General features: G+C 37.7%; 2 protein-coding genes and 2 pseudogenes across 4 annotated transcripts; 3 read left to right on the top strand and 1 right to left on the bottom strand.

Annotated features, from left to right (window-relative positions):
* Positions 1–3,706: 3,706 nt before the first annotated feature.
* Prx37 (Peroxidase superfamily protein) lies at positions 3,707–6,068 on the top strand. Its single transcript, NM_116947.3, has 4 exons — positions 3,707–4,049; positions 4,804–4,995; positions 5,098–5,266; positions 5,374–6,068. Exons 1-4 carry the CDS (start codon positions 3,843–3,845, stop codon positions 5,844–5,846), a joined length of 1,041 nt encoding a protein of 346 aa, NP_192617.1. The 5' UTR covers positions 3,707–3,842; the 3' UTR covers positions 5,847–6,068.
* Positions 6,069–7,826: 1,758 nt separating this feature from the next.
* On the bottom strand, positions 7,827–12,407 carry AT4G08765 (annotated as a pseudogene; the record flags this gene model as incomplete). Its single annotated transcript has 1 exon — positions 7,827–12,407.
* A 564-nt stretch (positions 12,408–12,971) lies between these two features.
* AT4G08760 (uncharacterized protein) lies at positions 12,972–19,366 on the top strand (the record flags this gene model as incomplete). The annotated part of the gene is made up of 10 exons (NM_116946.1): positions 12,972–13,156; positions 13,416–13,596; positions 14,141–14,146; positions 15,501–15,736; positions 16,392–16,515; positions 16,992–17,040; positions 17,239–17,312; positions 17,423–17,536; positions 18,611–18,914; positions 19,074–19,366. The coding sequence occupies 10 exons, from the start codon at positions 12,972–12,974 to the stop codon at positions 19,364–19,366; spliced, it is 1,566 nt and encodes a 521-aa protein (NP_192616.1).
* Positions 19,367–20,960: 1,594 nt separating this feature from the next.
* AT4G08750 lies at positions 20,961–23,869 on the top strand (annotated as a pseudogene; the record flags this gene model as incomplete). Its single annotated transcript has 7 exons — positions 20,961–21,215; positions 21,586–21,889; positions 22,049–22,323; positions 22,951–23,064; positions 23,230–23,303; positions 23,397–23,547; positions 23,657–23,869.
* Between the last annotated feature and the right edge of the window lie 348 nt (positions 23,870–24,217).

Below are 24,217 nucleotides of genomic sequence, written 5' to 3'. Positions count from 1 at the left end.
GAATTTAGGTTTCTTCGTAACGATTCCTTATATAGGCAGAATAATCTAGCTTGGCGGCTTTTACTTTTGTGGATTATGAGATATTTTTATTCAAGTAGTGTATACGTTAATAGTCTATTACATATGGAATTGTACAAAGTGGTTTAAAGCATCTGTTTTTTTTCTTTCGGCTACTAGGTTTTAAAGTCTACAACACTTTAATTGTCAATGCTCAATTTGATTCCTATGCTATACAAGTGATAATTAAATTTTTCTTGGAATGTCTAATAAGAAGCATAGTAGTAACAATGTTCAAGAGTGTTTGACTTGAGAAGAAAAACATAGAGTTGTGGATGTTTTTTTTTAGTGTTAACAGGTTACTAGACCTCTTTTGTAAAACTAGGTGTTTAGAGTAAGAAATTGAGCAAAACAACATTAGTAGAAGAGAAGAATGAAGAATTGAACCGACCGTTTTTATGCAACATAGTAACAACAATGCTCTAGCTAGACGCATCATATATATGTGACTCAGGAGATGACTTGGCATTGTTTATGGTTTGATAATGATTTGACGATCGATCAATGTAGATTTTCGACATTATCTACAATTTTGGGTATGAACATGAAAAAACTTGAGTTCGGGTATGTATAGTAACGTAACGAAAGCTTATAGTTTTGGTATAATTATACCGTGATGACGAACTTGATGTTTGAAAGTGACAAACACACATAAAAAGCGGTGACTATATTCTAGCTACTCGATTTGGAATCAACGGTGTCAAGAGAGAATAGGAGATGTTTAGAGAAGGAATGAGGAGCGAAAGAGTGTGAGGAGACGACATTCCTTTGTTTTTGGCGTTATTACTATTCGAGGTAATGCTTTAATTAATGGTATATGTGGGTAAATTTAATTTTAGTATAATTTTTTGTTTTTGTTTTTTTTTCTTTGTTTTTATTTTTTGTTTTTTTTTTATCGACAATTTTATTAGTTACCATTTTCACTAGATCTGAGTAATTTGTATAGAACGTCATTTTTCGTTTGTTTTGGCCAATCATACATCTTATTACCTAGACAAATGCTTCCACTTTTGTGTGTAGACATGTGAAACTTCTACGTAGGTTGGCAACACCCATGGTTGGATGTCCGTATTTGATAATGTATAAAACCATCCCATGCGCAAAAACTTATCAGTTTCTTTACAGGAGTAATCAATGAAACAATGATATCCTGAAGGATTTATATTAACCGATTTAACTGCCATTGGCTCCAATTGAGCTAACGTCTAAACATTGGCTTCGTTTTCCGTTAATGGGAGAATGTTCCTTGGATCTCGATTAATATTCTCGTGAAGTTTTTCATTCCGTGATTTCTAAATATACCGTACGATCCAAGAAAAATTAGAACTAAAGAACCCAAAAAAAGTGTTCTCCAAAGTCAATAATTTATCTTTACATAGACCCAAGAAAATAGAAAAACTTCCGGAACTATTAGTATTGGTGATAATGCCAAGGTCTGAAATGCTGGTAGACACTCACAATTTTTTGATTAATAGTTAGTATAAATTTTTAAATTGAAAAAATGTATGAGATTTAACGTTTTGTTAATGTCTTTCAACTGTTTGGCGTATTATTCTGAAAGTGCAAGAAAAAAGATTGTGTATTTTAAAGATAATAGTTAGTATAGTTTTCATGGATTTTTCTTTTCGATACAAGGGTATATATATCATGGAATTCCAAATTTATTGTTTATATATACGTTGTAGTTGGATTCTATGTTAAATATTGTTGATAAAAAAAACGGAACAAAAAAATGCACACTGTAATAGGGTAAAAGTTAGATTATTCTAATTAGTTTAATTAGAATTACCAGAAAACACTCTATTAACATAAATCATTTACCAAAACAAAGAAAAAATGTTATTTTTTCTTCTCTTTAGTTTACGAATAATGTTTTTGTAGTGAAAGTTTCTTGTAAGTACTTTCAATTAATTAATATATCTATGATTCAACTACTAAGTACCAAATCTCACATATTACAGCAGCCCCCTTGGTTTGACGAATGATATCACTAGCAGCCTCTTTGGTTTGACTAGCACCCGGCTTGCTTTTGTCAAACCATGAAACTTTCTTTCATTTCATTATTAGTCTCGTGGGTCTCTCAACCACTCCATTGTCCTCTTTTTTTGGTTCGAATCTAGGACTTTTTGTGTCATACGACGAAGGACTTGCCACTAGGTCATCAACTTCAGTCGTCTTTTAATAATCAATATAGATGAGTTTATGTGGAAAATGCAAAAAGTTCTTAGAAAATGGGGAATTAAAAAAAACTTAGTGCTAGCACATGTTTTGTTTTTGTATTGATATGTGCTAGCACTAAGTTTTTTTTAATTCCCCATTTTCTAAGAACTTTTTGCATTTTCATCTTTACAATTTCAATTCATATTTATATTCTTGCCTAACAAAACCAATATAAGTAAAGACATGCACTTTGCTTCTTTCTATGTGTTTTCTTCACTTTTAGACACATGATTCAATTTTTTTAATAGTTAGGATGCTCAGAAACCGTTACTCGTATATCTCTCCAAGACTAAATAAAATTAACGTTCTTTTGGAGAGCAGATCCTTTCTAACGCAGATCAGTATCCTCTAAAATCTCTATATTTTCAGTAACCAAATGGTTTAACTACTAAATATCAAATATTCGTCGTGTGTTACATGACTAATTTTTAATATACCATACATAATTTTACAAGTTTATCCACTCTTTTCCTTATTTTCTACAATTCTTTTCCTTATTTTTTTGGACAAAAGACAATTATTTTCCTTCTTTTTTCCCAACAATTACTGTTAAAACAAATCACAAAAGACAAGTATACAGTAAAACCTCCATATATTAATACTCTATAAATTAATATATTTTTCCGATTCCAAATTGGGACCAATGTAAAAAGAGATACAATCGATAAATTTAATGATAATATTTTTTTTGAAAAATGCTATGTATACATATAGTACCATAATATTATAAAATAATATAAAAAAATCAAATGAAATATAATTTTTAGTAATGTTTCTTTTGCTTAAATTCATATTAGCTTTTGTTTAAATTTAATTCTAATATGTTTACTGTATCAAGTATTTTGGTGTTGTTTACTAGACATGAAAATTATTTTGTACATGTAAATGGTTCTAGAAAGATATTTTATTTAGTAAAAAAATCTTATATTTTCATTGAAAATTAAAAAAGTTATGAAATTAAGAAACTCTCTCTATAAATTAATAAATTATAACATTATTAATTTATCGATAAATTAATAGCTTTTTAAATTAATAGAATTTTGCAGTCCTAATACTATTAATTTATAGAAGTTTTACTGTATATGCACAAAAAATAATAAACATACAGTATTGGTATAGCCAAAAAAAAAAATGGATACATAATCTTACGTGAATGGCTAGATAAAAACGTCTAATTTCAATAGAAAACACTGATAAATAACCCTATTTACAGAAGAGAAAGTTTAAATGTATTTAAAGTGTGAAATAAAGAGATTCTGAATAAGAATACGCTATAATTAAAGTATTTTTAGACTTTAAAACCTAGTAGCCGAAAGAAAACAGATGCTTTTAAACCACTTTGTACAGAGTCATTCAACAAATAACAATGTCTTATTCAAAGTATAACATTCCATATGTAATATACTATTCACGGATACACAACTTGAATAAAAGTATGTCAAATAATCCACAAAAGTAAAAGCCGCCAAGCTAGAACCTTGGCCTATAAAAAGAATCGTTAAGACAAACCTACATTCACTCAAATTAAACCATAACCAAATAATTCTCTTAAAAGAGCTAAGAAAATGCATTCCTCTTTGATAAAATTGGGATTTCTTCTTCTTCTTATTCAGGTATCATTGTCTCATGCTCAACTAAGCCCTTCCTTTTACGATAAAACATGTCCGCAAGTCTTTGACATTGCAACCACTACCATTGTCAATGCTCTAAGATCGGACCCTCGCATCGCTGCAAGCATCCTTCGTCTTCATTTCCACGACTGCTTTGTTAATGTAAGATACCATTAGAATCAATATATTCATGTATATTTTAACTCTTTTGGTTCCCTATAGTGTAGCCCTAATAAAGAGCGCGAGGGAATGCTTTATGGATATTATAAACTTGAAATTAGGATATAAAAATGTGATAGACTTTTTGTTTTGTTGTTCGACTCAAATAGTTTGTTTCATGGTTTATTCATTTCAAACTGTGAAATTATTTTGGTAGTTTTGTTATTGAAATTTTGGCTTTCTTTTAGTTAGTTAAAAAATTGAAAAAAACAGGAATGAAAGAAATTTACAAAAACAATAGAAATTTACTTTTACATACAAAATTTATGTCTTTTTAGTTAAATTATTTTTTTGGAAGTTTGATTATACTTATTTTGACTAGTTTTGGTTGAATTATGGAGACTGGAGAGGCTATATATAAAATGGACCAACAACTTCTCAAAGACATTAATTTGATATTATTAGTACAAGTCTACATAGATTGTAGTGCTTTCTTATCTCGAGTTTCAGATTCTGTGTCAAAGTATGCTCGAAGATGTTTATAGTGAACTCATATTTTTTGGATTTCAAATATTCTGTCTTCGGATTCACGTGAAAAGATTATGCTATCGATAGTGTGATACATGTAGTAGTATAACTTGTTTATATTTAAATTCAAAGAATCTAAGATCAACTGTTTACGGATGTTAAGATTTTCTTTATGTAAACAATGTTGTTAGTTACTAAATGTGAAGAAAAATATTTTGTTTTGAAAAAGGGATGTGATGCATCGATATTGTTAGACAACACCACATCGTTTAGGACGGAGAAAGATGCGTTTGGGAACGCTAATTCCGCTCGAGGTTTCGATGTGATCGACAAAATGAAGGCTGCCGTGGAGAAAGCATGTCCTAAAACTGTTTCATGTGCTGATTTGCTCGCCATCGCGGCTCAAGAATCTGTCGTTTTGGTATGCATCTTTTACTATGCTATCCAAATGGTTTCTAGACCATTTTGTTTAATTTATAAGGAAGATGAGAGATAATTAGACCAAATATAATTGTTACTTTAGGCGGGAGGTCCTTCATGGAGGGTTCCAAATGGAAGAAGAGACAGCTTAAGAGGGTTCATGGATCTTGCTAATGATAACCTTCCAGCTCCATTCTTTACCCTTAACCAACTTAAGGATAGATTCAAAAACGTCGGACTCGACCGTGCTTCTGATCTCGTTGCTCTTTCTGGTACGTTATTTCGTTGGCAACATTTTCATCTATAGTTGTAGTCACTAATAACTCAATATGATTATTGGTCAAGTTTATTTATTCGTTCTATATTTTCATTTGGTTAGGTGGTCACACCTTTGGCAAAAACCAATGTCAATTCATAATGGATCGGCTTTATAACTTCAGTAACACTGGTTTACCCGACCCAACCCTTGATAAATCTTACCTCTCCACACTCAGAAAACAATGTCCACGTAATGGAAACCAGAGTGTATTGGTAGATTTTGATTTACGTACGCCAACACTCTTTGACAACAAGTATTATGTGAACCTCAAGGAGAACAAAGGACTTATCCAGAGCGACCAAGAGTTATTCTCTAGCCCTGATGCTTCAGACACTCTTCCTTTAGTCCGAGAATACGCTGATGGTCAAGGGAAATTTTTCGATGCGTTCGCGAAGGCAATGATAAGGATGAGTAGTCTTTCACCTTTAACAGGGAAACAAGGAGAAATAAGATTGAACTGTAGAGTGGTGAATTCGAAATCTAAAATCATGGATGTGGTAGAAGATGCTCTTGAATTTGCAAGCTCAATGTGAGGAAATGTTTTTCTTTAACAATAAATAAATTATCAATGTTGTCAAGATGTTATCTTTTTTTCTTACTTCCTTGTTTGTTTTGTGTTACTTATTTAAATTCTATATAACTATTAAACCTTGAATCCATAAATTATTTTTACCTATAATGAAAGAAACATTAAATTATCAATACTAAGTAATGGTCGTACGTCGATATTGTTGAACGTGGCGGATAAGTAAAACGGGTTTTACTTCTTCTTAATCTTACTTTCTCTATTGTAATATGGTTATATACCTAAATTAGTGTTTTCTCTTGAAGTTAGACATAGCTAGTGATAGCTATTCACGTAAGTTTCTATATATGTTTATGTATTCACATGAAGTTTATAAACTTATTGTACACGTTGATAAATTTCAACAATTATTGTAGAAAAAGGAAAAGAGTAATTAAGCAAATAATTAAAATCATATATATATATATATATATATATATATATATATATTATGTAGTACAAAGTAATCATGTGCATAAAAGCGAGAAAAAAAAAACACAGAGAATAAAGCGTAGGTCTTTAATCAAGTTGGATTATCCAAATCGTAAAACTATATTGGTTTTGTTAGTCAAGAATATAAAAATGAATGTGTCGAACACATACCGCTACAAAGAAAAAACAAACTATGTGCCTAAAAACATTTTGCATTGTTCACATAAACTCATATTTATCAATAAATATAAGACAACTAAAGTTGATGACCTAGTCAGTCTTTCATATGACACCAAAAGTCCCGATTCCAACTCCGATAAGATATAATAAAATGGGTTGAAGAAAGCAAACCGGGTGCAAGTCAAACCAAACATGTTGATTTACTTCGTCAAATTAAAGAGGCTGCTCACTGTGTAATATATGCAATTTCGTAGTAGTTAACAGATCCTTAATATATTAGATAATTAAAAATATAATGATTTATTTACTTCAAACACTTTATGTCGTTAGTTTTGTTATTGTTACTACAATATGTTCTGCAAAAGAAAAAGAAAACAACTCTTCAAATGTTATTTTTTTTTGTAATTGTTTACTCTTAACTAGTTTATAATAAATGCGGGTCAAACCTATGAATTCGAACTTAATTTATAATATAATTATAAATATTTTTAACAGCTTTTTTACATATACATACATTAAAATTTTCTATATTAATCTAAGAGTAATTTTAAATTTATAATCATAAAAATTCGTTTTAATATATTATTTATCAAAATTTTAAAAACTTGAAATGCGTGATAAAGAATTCTATTACGAATAAAATTCGATATTCTTGGATTGATCTACATTTTGCAAATTGAAGGTAAAATTACATAAAATGTAATTCAAAGCGTTTTTCCTTTTTCAAATAATCCTAAAATAATCTTTAAAAAAAAATAAATTTCAATCACAATTCATAACTAACAAACAATGAAAAAATAATTTCAGAAAAAACCCATTTTATAAAAATAACCCATGCACCATAATCGAGAAAGCTTCCTTGCCACAGTTCTCCAAAGCTGATGAAGCTATGGCTCGTCGACATTGGGATTCCCTGCGATACTCTCTTTTCAATTTTGTTTTCGTTTTTTTTCTTTTTATGGTAGGTTTTCCATCACTCTCAACCATCGAATGGAGATCGAGGTGAAGCTCACAGCCTCTAACGGTGGTGTGTGTGGTTGGACTGGAAGGTTTCCACCCTCTGAAAAGACTACTACTAAATCTCGGCTCCACCCGTGGGCAGATCTATTCTCGGGCTCAGCCCAAAGATCCTTGATGTCGTCTCATGTTTCAGCTCCGCTCATCGTTCTCCTACATGGCGTTGCTCCATCTCGCTTAATGTAAAGTCAAAGATTGCTCTGAATATATTCTGTTGTGTTATTCATATTGAAGGTGACGATACAAATATATATGTGTACATGTCGAGTTTAAACCTAATACACAAACTAATAAGGCTTCGTACAAGCCCATTTTCTAATCATCTTTGTTTTCCTCTAAGCCCATCTCTAATACTCCCCCTCAAGATGGACAGTGGAGATCTCGAACACCCATCTTGCCAAGTAGATACTGCAACTGTTTTCGACCAAGGGTTTTGGTAAGAAAATCGACCAATTGCTCTTTCGTACGAACATGTCGAGTAGACACAATGTCATCTTTTATCCCATCGCGAACAAAATGACAATCTCTTTCAATGTGTTTCGTACGCTCATGGAACACCGGATTGGTTGCGATGTGTAGTGCAGCCTTATTGTCACAATGAAGAATTATTGGTTCTGGATGGGGAATCTGAAAGATAAGAAGCAATTCCTTGAGCCATATGAGTTTCTGATAAGTATAAGCCATAGCTCTGTATTCGGCTTCAGCGGAAGAAAGTGACATACGTTCTTGCTTCTTTGTCTTCCAACATATAGGAGATTTTCCAAGTAAAACAACATAACCAGACAGTGAACGACGTGTTTTTGGGCACTTTTGAAAATCCGAATCACAATAGGCATTCAAATGAAGATCATCATCCTTGCTTAGCAATAAGCCTTGACCACAAGTCCCCTTTAGATATCGTACCAGACGAACAGCCGCTTCCCAATGACGTGTACGTGGTTGTCCGAGAAATTGCTTTAGAAGATGAACTACATAGCAATGGTCCGGTCGAGTAATAGCAAGATAAACCAACCGACCAACTAACCTGCGGTATTTAGTTGGGTCAGAATAGAATTCACCATCTTCTTTGGCGAGAGTATGATTCTGTTCAATGGGAGTATCAACAGGTTTAGCTCCTAGCAGCCCGCATTCAAATATAATATCTAAGGTATATTTGCGTTGCGAAATGTATATCCCTTGTTTTCCTCTAGAAACTTTGATCCGAGAAAGAATTTTAAAGGACCTAAATCTTTCATGTGAAAACATTCACTCATATACCTTTTAAACTCCGTAGTTAAGTTGGAATCATTGCCTCCAACGATGAAATAATCCACATATACTAAGATATACAAGCACGAGTTCCCATTGAAGTATGTGAAAAATGAGTAATCCGTGTAGTTCTGCACAAACCCGAATTCTATAAATGCATTTGAGAGCTTTGAAAACCAACATCTTGGAGCTTGTTTGAGCCCATAAAGCGACTTTTTGAGCTTACACACTTGTGAAGGATCCACATTTTCAACACCCGAAGGAAGCTTCATGTATATCTTTTCCTCTAGATCCCCATGTAAAAACGCATTATGAACATCCATTTGAAATAATTCCCAATTTCGAGCAGAAGCAACTTTCAAGAGTGTACGAATTGTCGTCATCTTTACTATGGAGCAAAAGTTTTGTTATAATATGTTCCTTCCTCTTGTCTATTCCCAAGTGCAACAAGACGAGCTTTGAACCTTTCTATGGATCCATCAGAGTTGTACTTAATTCGGAAAACCCACTTGCAACCTATAGCATGTTTGCCTTCCGGTAACGACATTATATCCCACGTTTGGTTCTTTTCAAGAGCCCCAACCTCTCCTTTAACTGTATTAGTCCATCGCGGATCACTCATCACTTATTTAAAGGAAGTTGGTTATGAATTAGCGCTTATTGCAGCTAGGAACATTTGCTGAGGAGGGGAGAACCGATCAATTGATACATAATCAGTGAGAGGATAGAGACACTTACTTGAGGAGATTTGAATGGAGGCAGTTGAAGTGTGAGGGGGTTTATCAAGTTGTGTTCCCGAATATGTGACATATGGCTCTAGAAGTACGAGCCTCATCCTCTTTCTTTTACCAACCCCAAGTTCTTCAAAGTTAGATTCTGCACTTGTTTATGTTTTTTTAGGTATCGAGTCACTCGATTCAGCCTGATCGATTGATCTGGAGTCAGGATCGATAGATCCATCTCTATCTGGAATGTTTGCATCGATTGATCAATCTTCTGGATCGATCGATCGGTTTTTGTCTGAAACTTTTTCTTTTGTTAGATCGATCACGCTAACTTCTGGATCGATCGGTTGATTCTCTTCTGTAACTTGACTTGATCTCGGATCGAGCAGGCTTGCATCTGGATCGATCGAGCTTGTATCTGGGAGTAAAAGAAACTCACCCTGTCGACTAGCGATAGTCGAATTTGGACTGTTATAATCATCTTCTCTTGCTAGAGCACTCTCAGAGTAAGGAAAACATTCCTCCTCGAAAGCAACATCTCGGGAAACAAAAATTCTTTCAGTTTGAAAATCCATCACTAACCATCCTTTCTTTCGAAATTGATATCCAAGAAAAAGACATCGAGCACTGCGATCTTCAAATTTGTCATTCGAACGTCTTACTAGCTTTGCATAGCAAAGGCACCCAAATATCCTTATATCATCATAAGAAGGAGGATTCTGAAATAATACTTCGTATGGTGTTTTCCCTTTAAGTAGGATTGAAGGCGTTCGGTTGATCAAATGAGTAGCAGCTTGATTGCTTTCTCCCCAAAAACGAGTTGGAAGCTTTGCTTGAAACAACAATGCTCGAGCAACATTCAGTATATGTTAATGTTTCCTCTCGACTCTCCCGTTTTGCTGTGGTGTATCAACGCATGAAGTTTGATGTACAATACCGTTTTCTGCGAAATAAGAACTCATACACATGAATTTTGTACCGTTTTCCGTTCTTATTGTTTTGACTTTCTTGTCAAATTGTCGAAAAACCCATGCCACAAAGTTTTTGAGCATTGTGGATACCGATGGTTTTTCAATGAGAATTTGAGTCCAAACAGCTCGCGAGAAATCGTCTACAATGGTGAGAAAGTAAACTGCTCCACAAGTAGCTTTTGTTCTATAAGGACCCTAAACATCACAGTGAATTAAAGAGAAGAAATCATCTACTTTATTTGAACTTTCTGAAAACGAAACACGAGTTTGTTTTGGTCTGAAGCAAACATCACAACATTCTTCTAAAGTACTAATACTATTTTTGAAAACACCAACATCTGAAAGAAAAGATAAAACTTTTGGAGAAGGATGACCCATTCTCCTATGCCACAAATCCCGAGCATCAACTGTCCTGACACGATTTATTTGAGGAATAACCGCACCAGCAAGATGATAAACCCCATCACGTTCAGTGCCCGCTCCAATCAAAGTCCTCGAAGCTTGGTCCTGTATCACACAAAACTGTTTAGTAAATATGACAGCACTCGCAATGTCATGTAAGAGTTATGACACATAAATAAGTGTAATTGACAATTCAGGGGCATAGAATACGTGACGAAGTATCAATTGTCCTCCGAGAATTCGTGTGCCATATCGGGTTGCCCAAGTGACCTTGTCATTTGGCAATTTGATAGGGCAAGGATCTATTTTATGAATTTATGTTAGAAGATTCATACCACCAGTCATATGGTGTGACGCTCCTGAATCAATGATCACATTAAACTCACTATGAGTTCCATACAAAATCAGTTTTTCACTCTTACCAGAGTATCCCTCTTTGCTTGCTCCATTTGACTTCTTGCATTTCTCAATGAATTTGGCCAATGTATTCAATTGACTATCAAAGAGCTGCAGAAGACCAGTTGTGGACGACGCCGACCCGCTTGTTGTCGTAGTCATGGCACCAGAAACATGTGAGGCGGACAACGAAGAACTACGACCACGTTCTCTGCCTCGCAAGGACCCGCGACCTCTACCAGATGAACCTCTCCCTGCGTTTTGAGATGATTCGTTCCACCATTCAGGATAACCAAAAATCTTGTAACATTGGCTCTTCTCATGACCTGTCTTTTCACAGTGAGAACATGTCAAGGATTGTTGTTTGAAGCTATCCGCAACGGACACCGAAAAACCAACGATTCCTCCCTTTTGTTGTGGTTCTCGTGTTGCCTCAATGTGTCTCTCTTCTGGAACTATTTGTGAGTAAACGCTCTCCAAATTTAGTTCATGAAGTCTTGATAGCAGATTTGATGGGGTTGTGCCAAATCTTTGATTATCAAGTCCCATTAAGGATTGGTGGATGTGAAGTCCATCTTGTTTCTTCTTGTATTTCTTCATAGAAGAACAGCTAGAACTCCCACAACAACAGATAAATCCTTTGTCTATATCTGAGATATCATCCCAAATAATCTTCAATCGTCCATAATATTCTTCTACCGTTTGTCCATCTTGTTTGCATACGCTGAGATCAGCGTGGAGTTGATGCTCTCTTGTCCCGTCGCTAACAGAGAAGCGAGATTTCAAACTACTCCACATCTCAGAAACATCTTCAACTAGTGATATTGATGATCGTAGCTTTGGCTCCACGCTACTGTAGATCCATCTGATGATCATCGAGTTCACCATCTCCCATCGTTCTACATCTTCTCCATCACCGTCTGGTCGCTTAATACTTCCATTAAAAAACCCTACCTTACGCCTGGTTCGCAAGGAATTCGTCATCAATTTGGACCATCGTTCATAATTGTTCCTATTCAACAGAATTGGTGTCAACACTTGGCCGGTATTGTCGGTTGAGCTAAGATGATAAGGAGACATCAAAGCTCCTTCACCACCTGAACTTCCGACGATGAGTTTCCCGGAGCTCTTTGTGTATTTATCTTCAGTTCCAGTCATGCTTGATTCACAATCTGGATTTTTGTAATATTTCAATAATCAAAGCAATCTTCACAGGCTAAAGGTAGGCTCTGATATCATGTAAAGTCAAAGATTGCTCTGAATATATTCAGTTGTGTTATTCATATTGAAGGTGGCGATACAAATATATATGTGTACATATCGATTTTAAACCTAATACACAAACTAATAAGGCTTCGTACAAACCAATATTCTAATCATCATTGTTTTCCTCTAAGCCCATCTCTAATACTTAGCCCATGCTTTTCCTCTTACTAACTACCTCGTTCTACACATACACAAGTTTCCTCAAAATATTTCCATCATCAGACATCGGTGATTGTGAGACCCAACTCCATATTTTAGCCCATCAAAGGTTCATCTTCCCTAATAACTTAAAATCTAAACGTGGGAGTATATATTGGTGTATGTATCACCTTCTTCATGAAAGCCATCAAAAAGAAACGCAAAACCTAAACTTGAAAGAGATCGTGAGCCACCGTTTTGTGGTTTTCATGATGATCAATCATCTATGGAGAGATGTGAGAGAGAGCTGAACCACCAATGGAGAAATATAAGGCAACCCAACAAAGAGGGTGTGATATGGCCAAGGAGAAGAGAAGGATGCGAAGAGGATTAGTTGCAAAGAAGAAGAAGAAACCGGAGACAAAGGCGAGACGTGACGGAGAGATGGGATCATCATCACCGGAAAGGAAAAACATTGAGAGGGGAAGATATGATTCACAACAGTAAAGGCAATTGACAAAGAAGAAGATCAAAGCATCCTAGGTTAGGGCAAAGCAAAACAGAATCAAAGAAGGAAGAAGATAACGGGAAAAGTGTAGTTTCAAGTTGTGGTTTACGAGGGAGAATCCCGTCATGACAAGGAGTATCAGATAATGAGTAAGATGTCGTTGAAAAGATTAATTTGTCAATAATCCATAGCAACTGACGAAGTTTAAATCGGGTTTATGACTGAGAAGTTATGAGTGTTTCTTTTGGGCCAAGCAACTACAAAAATATTGCAAAACTAAGCCCTAAGGAGCTGCTCCGAGATGGGTTCTTCACAGCAACGTTTGGAGGTCGGAAACTAATCCGATCGGGACGAAATTTGGATGGTTCACTGAAGAGTTATTACGGTGTCTTAAGGGCAGCTGAAACAAGTGTTCTACATCATCATGTGGCCAAGGTGAGGGTGTGATCTGCGGGTTCGATTACAAGTTTCTATTTTTATATTTCAAGATTCATTGCATAGGAATAGATATGTTTGCTTAGTAATAATGAATTGATAATTAGGATTGATGATATGATGATTGTTCTAGTATTATAGGATGATTGAATTATTGTACTTGTGATAACAAGTAATTATATGTGTTATATAAGAAAGTGGAATTACCATCTTTTGAGATGATGAAAAGTGGAACAGTGGAAAATGGTCTACATTAAATTGATGGGTTCTTTGTAGCTCAATAAAAGACTGACGAGTCCAGTGGAACTAGATAGGTTCAAAGGTCAGGGGAGATGATCGAACCTGGTATTGATGTAGAGAGCTTGCTTAAGCAAGAATGAGATGTGTGTTATAGTCTTGCATAGTGATGCATACTATATGAGTGTTGTGTCTTTTTCTATGTGATTGCTGATTGTGTTTTAAAGGTAGAATCGCGTATCGTACTTCCACTGGGCGGAAAAGATCCTCTCACTGAGTAATTCTTTACTCACCCCTTTTCCTCCAGGTCACGGTGAGAATCGTGTGTAGTCGCGCAAGTCCGTCTCGCTTATGGTGTATTTTGGGAACCTCGGGTTTATTTTCTTTAATTGTTATCTTCTTATACGATTTATTAAAGAGTTTTCAATGATTTAAGGTTATTTTTAAGACGATTTTATATTTGAATTAAGAAAGTGGAATAGAGGAAAAATATAAGCAAGGTGAAAGTACGCCGTCTCAACGTTGAGGGAGACGGGCGTGACACTGATGGCAAGATTTCAGTTTCTTGTACTGTCAGTTGCGCCTCGTCTGGTGAGGTTGTCGTCCGCGCACGCCAAAACTCTAGTGTGGGTGAAGAGAACTTTCTGTGAGCTTCAACAACAGTCAGGCCCGTAACGCTTGTTAATTAAATCCAACACATGTGGATGTGGCACAACCATCTCTCTATCTTGGTCCATGTTTGTTTCTCTATGTCTATTACCTATTCCAATTTTATTGATGTTTCGACGTTGTGATTTGTACGAAAAGGCATTCGTCAAAATTATGTGTCGACATCCTTACTTTGGATCTCTGTTTATAATTCTCAAACCATGGTCAAAACTTTAATCCAAAACTCTTCTGTCTAAGAGTATAAGAGCAAGAATCCTTAGTATCGTATCTATACATTCGAGTCAGTTTCAATGTGACAATGGGCATCACCTTGGCATGTTTCTCTTATACCGATCAATAGCTTAGCCGACTCTTTGCCAAATAATCTCGCATCCTCCAGATTTGTATCCAGCTTAGCAAGACATTAAATGACCTTTTGTCGAGAGATCCCGAATCAACGTGAAAACAAATTCTACCTGTTTTAAAAGTTTTCTCTAATCCATCTTCTTTGAAATTTGAAGAACATTTTTTCCAACCCTCCTCCTATATGGAGAGAACTCTCTATGAAACTTAATGTCGTTGGCTTCAGGCTACTAAGCCGAGCAAGCACCCGAGCTCCACAATCCTTTCACTACTTCGTGTAGAGTGTCACGCATCAGCGAGTATCAAGGTTTTGGATGCTTTTCAGTGTCACTATGTCTAATAACTGTGGGTAATCTCTCACTGCCTGAAGTGTTCGTTGTCATGATCCCGACTAACCGTTTTCTTGCTTGTGGCAACCTCAACAATTGTCTCCAAGATCTTTTAGACTCATCGTTTGTCTATTCATGTTCTTTTTATGTTGCATCCTTAGATGCTTGTAATCTTATTTTTGTATTATCTAAACTTGTAGAACTTGTCATCTTTAGCGTGCTTAGAGTATTAATGAAAACATGCTTGACACTAATGTCAAAGCATGTGGGCCCAAGCCCGTGGGTTGAAGGTTCACTTGACACTAATGTAATCCATCTCTTTGGAAGGAAGAACTCTACGTTTTTCGTTGGAAGGAAGAACTCTACGATTACCACATTATGACAAAACCTTTCCAATTATACGACAATCAAAAATTCATTGACATTTCTACCACATTTTGTGGACAATTGTACCCTTGTGAGAATAAAGATGTGTTGGAGAGAGAAACGGAAGCAATTGCATTAATTGCAATCGAGGACAATTTTTGTTACACTCGGGACAAATTTTATATCGGGACAAGATCGTATCGAATGAATAATAGGATGAGATCAGAGACAAGTTTAGATCGAATGAATAAATAGAAATAGATCGAGACAAGTTCAAATCGACTAAGTCAAACACAAAAGTAGATCGAGATAAGTTCAAATGGGGGACATATGTCGTGGACATGGAACAGAAAATTGTGGACCAAAACCACATTGGCGTGTAGCCAATTTATCTTTGGGGACAAAAAAGAGATCTTTTCTTATATTTCTCAAAATCTAGATTCAAAATCGATATTGTTAGAGTTTTGGAATTAGATCTAAAGTTTTTAAGAAGATGAAAAAGTAGTACAAAAAAGATGAAGAAAAAAAATACTAATCAAGAAAGAGAAAGAGAAAAACTTAATAACTTAGTATTTGCTTTGGGTAAAATAGTATTTTGAAATAAAAATGTAGTAGATTTAGAAAGGAGGAAGGTTTTTTGTTATTTTGGACAAATACTTGTTTTCATTTATTCAAGAAGTGGTGATTCAAAGATCACAAAGTTTAAAACATATATAAAAGAGTTATTCCCTAATACCATAGTAAGATAGATAAGGTAAAAGGACATATAGGTTCTATGAGAGCTTTGAAACAAAAGCTATTAAGCATTTTGATACTTGTGAGGTCACGACTATTTGATTGATTTTCCACGAGCGAATCGGTAGATGACAAGTTGGTCACTATCAAAAGACAAGGTGACATTGAAGAAGGTTTCACGTCCGAGATTTTCGGCGACACGAGAGGGGCGAGCTTGAATTGTTCGTCGGCAAGGAGATGGGTAATTGCGGTTATATCGTCGGGTGGGATTGGAGATAAAAAGTTAAGAAAGCTTTGGTAAACACTGTTTCTTGGAGACGGGATCATAATGCCGTTATTCCTCAAATTTTCATTTTCATGAATAATAACTTTAATATGGTATTTTGGAAAAAATTTAGAAAGATGTGGTATTTTTGTTAGTTTTTTCTTTTTCTTATTATACCCTTAACCAGAATAATACATAAATAATAAAAATAAAAGGAAATACAATTTAGACCTAAAACTGAAAAATATCTTACGTAGTAGCTCTTTAGGGTTCGCTCTTCTCTTTTCTTCTTATCATTCTCAATGGACAAGTCAAGTAAGAAATCCACCACCAAAGTAACAATCTTCGTCGCCTTAATTAATTATGGTTCCCTTCTTTGTTGTTAGTAGTTTTACTCTATTAATGGCTTCTTCGCAAATTTAAAAGACCTTGATTTGGTTTTGCAACTTTAGGATGAAGCAACTCCTGCTGTGATTAAGCCCACGAAACCATTAAAGGAAGGTAAGAAATTGAGTTTCTTTTGTGTCGCTCTCTCTTTGCTACATTAAAAGCTCCTTTATTGCTCGTACTGCTTTGGCTTAGGAGATACGTTATTTAATTGATCTTTGAGCTTGTGTTCTCTATCTGCTGAACTCTGAAGTATGTCGATTTTTAAAAACATTTTATTGATTTTAACGTTTTTGTTGGTTTTTCTTTTAGGTAAGAGGGAGCCAGAAGATGATTTAGAGACCAAAGTAAATCTGAAGAAGCAAAAGAAAAACTTTGAGAACAAGGTTGGATTCAGAGGAATCCTATTGTTCTTGAGAGAGTATTAATTAAATTCATTCTTTCTCTTGTTAATTTTCTTACATAGTGTTTTAATGATCGAAACACTATGTAACAGGAGACAATGGAAGGATACACCAGCTTTCTTCAGATGATCGAAGCAAAGGTTGATTTGTTGACCTCAAAGGTGGATTCGTTGACCTCAAAGGTGGATTTATTGGTATCGGTGAAGGTATGTGTGAGACCCCGTCCCGGACGTCTCGGCGTCCGGCGACGTTGTACTCAAGTTCGCGCCTCTTCCCGGCCGAACCTCTTAATTTTTCGCTATGCAACATAGAATTGCCTTTACGAGGCTAAAATCTATAATCGCTCTCTTATTACACAGCGGAAGTCTTTCTAACCTTGGTTTAATTCTAACCAACTCTTGTACCGGTTTCATCGTCTTTGTTCCTTAGACTTAGATCGATCCTTTACTCGGTCAAGACATGCATATGTTCGCTAACTATTCTAAGGAAAACAATCGCATATTCCTTTATCCTACTTTCACGGTCAATTACCAAACGTCTATCTTAACTAATAAGCTAGATCGTTACATACCTTGGTCAATATGCGGATTTGATTCCTTAGCCCGTTTGTCGCCTTACTCCATTCGTTCAACGACTCGTCATCGGTCGTGAATTGATGAACCAATCCCTATCGTTACTTAGCCATACAACCAACCAACCCCACTGGTCTAAGTACAATGATAGAGATTGGGGATCGTACGATTCCCTTGGTTCACGATGGCCGAATCAAGCTCTTGGCTTATTGGTCCATTCGTTCTCCAAACGTACGCCCCTCCGGCTACATGGTGGACGATTGAGCCATCGGCTTATCGAACCATCCATGTTTCCGTTCCGGTCGTTTAACACTACGACCGCCCACGGTTTACTAACCGTTTACCCGTCCGGTCCATGGTGGTCGATAAAGCTTTCGGCTTAATGATCCATCCATGCGGTCCGAACGATATCCTTATCACACCCAAGGGTCCGTGGATTCATCCACTGGATCATCGTAGGCTAGCCCATGAAATCTTTCTTCCGTCGGCCTTAGGTTTGCTCGCGGGTCCAACATCCGTTTTGTCCATCGGTTCCCACCGTGGACTTTCCCGTTGGTTATCCGTCGAGTCACCCTTTGGTCTTACCGATCTCTGATCGGTTTCACCATGGCTGAGGAGATAGATACATGAAGGCGGCCGCGATGTTGATCCTATATGGTGAATCACGTTCCTTACCCATTCTTGGTGCTTTCTCCCTTTATCGGTAAGATTGCATCCATGGGCGACCCTTGGGTGTGTTCGGATGCACTTATCCTTGTGCTTCCTCGAACACTTTTCTCGATCCATCCCATCCGACGATCGGTCTGTCCGACCCGATCCGTCAGACGATCGGCATGTCCCATCCGACCCGTCCGACGATCGGTCTGTCCGATCCGTCTGGCCGATCCGATCCGTCTGACGATCGGTCTGGCCGATCTGATCCAACGATCGGTCTACCAGATCCGATTCGTCTCTAAGCCGAACGGTCTACCCTCTCCATCCTCTACACTCCATCGAACCGTTGGATCGGGAGGTAGCATGCGCATCAGTTCGGTCGAGTTATACTCGCCGAGCCGCACCCCCTTTCCGACCAACAACTCTAGGATGTGTTGGAACTCCTTTAAGAATGTTTTATGGTGTTTTGCATGTTGTGAGATGATGTGAGATGCCTTGGGCGTCCTCCCTTATATAGGAGGCGAATGGATGCTTCCCGAAGCATCACATCCGGTCCTTGCACCCTTCCGAAAGGTCACATCCGTTCTTTGCATCCTTTCGAAAGGTCACATCTGTTCCTTGCATCCTTTGGGCGATGCAACCGTTCGTTGGTACCCGCTCGACCTTACACCTTTTGGCCGAGACACCTCTTCACCCGTGAGCTACCACAGTCGACCAGCTCGAGTGTCAGCTGACCGGACCACCCAGCTGGGTCAGTACTTGATTAGCTCACCGAGCTCAGTCGAGCTGTCGGTCAGCTCACCTAGCTGAGCTAGCTAGTTTTACAGCTGGTTTAGCTCACCTAGCTTAGCTAGCTAGTTCATCCAGCTTGTCCAGCTCACCTAGCTGGTTCGGCTTGAACTTTCTCGTTCTTCCTACTAAGTATTTTGGTCCGTTCCTCGACCATGATCTAGTTTTCTCTTAAAACAAACCGGCCTTTTTTATGAACGCGGGACGCGGTCGTTACAAGTCTACCCCCCTTAAACTGAATTCGTCCTCGAATTCGGCGGGTGAGAGATCTTGTTTACTCCCTAACTTGGGACACGGGCGTTACAAGTCTACCCCCCTTAAACTGAATTCGTCCTCGAATTCAGCGGATGTAAGATCTTGTTTACTCCTTAACGTTTTCCCATCTTTAGTCTCTCCGAGACTTTAGATATCATATTTGATCAAATCTCTATTTCCGAGCTTGATCAAGTTTCCTGATCTTTGTCTCTTACGACACTCGATCAAATTCCTGATCCTGGTCCTTTCCCGGACTCAATCATTATTTTCGATCTTTGTCCTTTCTTGGCCTTGATCAATATTTCCCGATCTTTGTCCTTTCTTGGACTTGATCAACGTTTTCCAATCTTTGTCCTTTCCTGGACTTGATCAACGTTTTCTGATCTTTGTCTCTTCCGACATTCGATCAAATTTCCGATCTTGGTCCTTTCCCGGACTCGATCATTATTTCCCGATCTTTGTCCTTTCCTGGACTTGATCAACGTTTTCTGATCTTTGTCTCTTCCGACATTCGATCAAATTTCTGATCCTGGTCCTTTCCCGGACTCGATCATTATTCTAGACTTAGGTCTCTTTTCGACCTTGTCGTTTTTTTCATGATCTTGGTCAATCTCCGATAAGATCAAAACCCCAGAAATAGTCAAATCCCGACTAAGTCTGTACCCGATCTTAGTCAAGTTCCGACTAGATCCAAATTTCGTTGATATCGGTCCATCTCCGAATATATCAACCAACTTCCCGTCATGTTAAAAGCTTTGACTAAAAGGATAATATCTTGGTTCCCGATCATGAGTTCGGTAACAATTTCCGTTTCCAAACACATCGATCCCTCAACTTCCTTATCCGCCAAACTCTCACTATGACGTTTTCTCGAGCACCTATCCATCCTAGGATCAAGAATGCTCTGATACCAACTTGTGAGACCCCGTCCCGGACGTCTCGGCGTCCGGCGACGTTGTACTCAAGTTCGCGCCTCTTCCCGGCCGAACCTCTTAATTTTTCGCTATGCAACATAGAATTGCCTTTACGAGGCTAAAATCTATAATCGCTCTCTTATTACACAGCGGAAGTCTTTCTAACCTTGGTTTAATTCTAACCAACTCTTGTACCGGTTTCATCGTCTTTGTTCCTTAGACATAGATCGATCCTTTACTCGGTCAAGACATGCATATGTTCGCTAACTATTCTAAGGAAAACAATCGCATATTCCTTTATCCTACTTTCACGGTCAATTACCAAACGTCTATCTTAACTAATAAGCTAGATCGTTACATACCTTGGTCAATATGCGGATTTGATTCCTTAGCCCGTTTGTCGCCTTACTCCATTCGTTCAACGACTCGTCATCGGTCGTGAATTGATGAACCAATCCCTATCGTTACTTAGCCATACAACCAACCAACCCCACTGGTCTAAGTACAATGATAGAGATTGGGGATCGTACGATTCCCTTGGTTCACGATGGCCGAATCAAGCTCTTGGCTTATTGGTCCATTCGTTCTCCAAACGTACGCCCCTCCGGCTACATGGTGGACGATTGAGCCATCGGCTTATCGAACCATCCATGTTTCCGTTCCGGTCGTTTAACACTACGACCGCCCACGGTTTACTAACCGTTTACCCGTCCGGTCCATGGTGGTCGATAAAGCTTTCGGCTTAATGATCCATCCATGCGGTCCGAACGATATCCTTATCACACCCAAGGGTCCGTGGATTCATCCACTGGATCATCGTAGGCTAGCCCATGAAATCTTTCTTCCGTCGGCCTTAGGTTTGCTCGCGGGTCCAACATCCGTTTTGTCCATCGGTTCCCACCGTGGACTTTCCCGTTGGTTATCCGTCGAGTCACCCTTTGGTCTTACCGATCTCTGATCGGTTTCACCATGGCTGAGGAGATAGATACATGAAGGCGGCCGCGATGTTGATCCTATATGGTGAATCACGTTCCTTACCCATTCTTGGTGCTTTCTCCCTTTATCGGTAAGATTGCATCCATGGGCGATCCTTGGGTGTGTTCGGATGCACTTATCCTTGTGCTTCCTCGAACACTTTTCTCGATCCATCCCATCCGACGATCGGTCTGTCCGACCCGATCCGTCAGACGATCGGCATGTCCCATCCGACCCGTCCGACGATCGGTCTGTCCGATCCGTCTGGCCGATCCGATCCGTCTGACGATCGGTCTGGCCGATCTGATCCAACGATCGGTCTACCAGATCCGATTCGTCTCTAAGCCGAACGGTCTACCCTCTCCATCCTCTACACTCCATCGAACCGTTGGATCGGGAGGTAGCATGCGCATCAGTTCGGTCGAGTTATACTCGCCGAGCCGCACCCCCTTTCCGACCAACAACTCTAGGATGTGTTGGAACTCCTTTAAGAATGTTTTATGGTGTTTTGCATGTTGTGAGATGATGTGAGATGCCTTGGGCGTCCTCCCTTATATAGGAGGCGAATGGATGCTTCCCGAAGCATCACATCCGGTCCTTGCACCCTTCCGAAAGGTCACATCCGTTCTTTGCATCCTTTCGAAAGGTCACATCTGTTCCTTGCATCCTTTGGGCGATGCAACCGTTCGTTGGTACCCGCTCGACGTTACACCTTTTGGCCGAGACACCTCTTCACCCGTGAGCTACCACAGTCCACCAGCTCGAGTGTCAGCTGACCGGACCACCCAGCTGGGTCAGTACTTGATTAGCTCACCGAGCTCAGTCGAGCTGTCGGTCAGCTCACCTAGCTGAGCTAGCTAGTTTTACAGCTGGTTTAGCTCACCTAGCTTAGCTAGCTAGTTCATCCAGCTTGTCCAGCTCACCTAGCTGGTTCGGCTTGAACTTTCTCGTTCTTCCTACTAAGTATTTTGGTCCGTTCCTCGACCATGATCTAGTTTTCTCTTAAAACAAACCGGCCTTTTTTATGAACGCGGGACGCGGTCGTTACAGTATGACTATATGAAAGTTGAAACTTAAGTTGCTTTATATGTTTAATATATTCTAGTATTATTTTTATTCAATTCGTGATTTTCTTATTATCTTCAAACACTGCTTTGTTTCCTTTTCTTTTACTAAGACCTATCTCTAATACCCAACTCTATATTTTCCTCTATTTTAGAGAAAATATTGTTGATTTTGCTCCATTGTATGTGTAACTCTATTTTGAAGATATACAATAGAGCAAAATCAACTATATTTACTCTAAAATAGAGTTGGACATTGGAGATACTATCGAACTATACTGCAAAGAAGTCTTAAGACTCTTCTTCTGTTACCTTTTTTTAGTTTTATGCAATTTTAGACCTTTTCTCTTTAGAGTATATATACGCTAACTTACTTTCCTATAACTAATATTTTCAGGGAGTTTCTGAAACCAAAAATCTAGATGCAGCTGATAAAAATGGTTCTTTAACGGCGAAGGCAGAGAGCATTGCATCTAAGGATGAATCAAAAGATAATTCTCATGATGAGAAGGTGATACTTTATATCTCATTCTTGTTATGTCATGAGTTTATAGTATTGCGTATGTATTTTGTTTACTAGGGATCAACCTAGATGTTGTATTCATTTTTTAACCTATATAAATATTAAACGGTTTGCTAATTACTTGTTTATGAAAATGTAAACATGATATGACAGAAGCTAGATCTGCCTACTAGTATTTCATATTCAGCAGATAAAGATTCTAATGAAGTGGTTACTGAGAGAGGCAGGTAAATTGATTTTTCCATGTTTGGGAGATTTGTTTCTGTTAGATGTTCTTGTGTTGATTCTTGAAATTATTGGATTGACACTGGTGGTGGTAGTTTTCAAACGATTTATGTTGAAGGATTTGGCTCTTCGTTTTCTGAGGATGATGATATCAAGAGTGCATTAAGTAAACATTTCAGTGTATGTGGAGAGATCACTAGAGTTTTTGTTCCAAGAAACCCTTCAACCGGTGCTATCAAAGGGTTTGTGATTATTTCCTCCTTAATTTTTGTGACTACTACTAGAGAGAAAAGGTTAACTGAAGAAGCAATGTTTTATTTATCTTCTTACAGATTTGCTTACATTGATCTAAAAGAAGGCAAAGAAGGCATTGGAACTTAGTGGAAGTAAGATGACAGGAAAGGAACTTGTTGTAAAGACGGTGCCGCTACCGATGAGAGATTCCAACCCTGGCTATTCTGGTAGATATCCTGGTTTTGGCGGCCGTTTTCGCGGACGTTTTGGCTTTGTTGGTGGCATATTTGGTGGTGGTCGTTGTGGAGGTTATGGTCGCTGTGGCCGCTGTTGAGGGTTTGGTCTTTGGTGGTCGAGGAAAACAGACTTAGTGCATTCAAGAAGACTACCTTCATCGACATAAAGACAAACGATAGCTAATTTTGTTCATTTTGTTTCTTGACCATTGACAACAAATTTTCTAATCTATTCTCGTGTTACAAAATTTTAAAAAACAATAATTTTAAAGAAGTTGTCCAAATAAAACAATAATTTAAACTTTTTTTCTTGAAAAATTAATTAAAACTCAATTTAATTAGGGATGTTACGCTAGACCTAAAACCATGAGGCTAAACGAGCCCAACACATGCGTGCAAACCTAAAACGTTTTCTAACACTTTCGATCTGCAAGCGTAACATGGAT

Source organism: Arabidopsis thaliana, chromosome 4, assembly GCF_000001735.4.
Source record: "Arabidopsis thaliana chromosome 4, partial sequence".
NCBI lineage: Eukaryota > Viridiplantae > Streptophyta > Magnoliopsida > Brassicales > Brassicaceae > Arabidopsis > Arabidopsis thaliana.
Note: the sequence above shows the minus strand (reverse complement) of the source record. Positions and strands in the feature narration are given on the sequence as shown.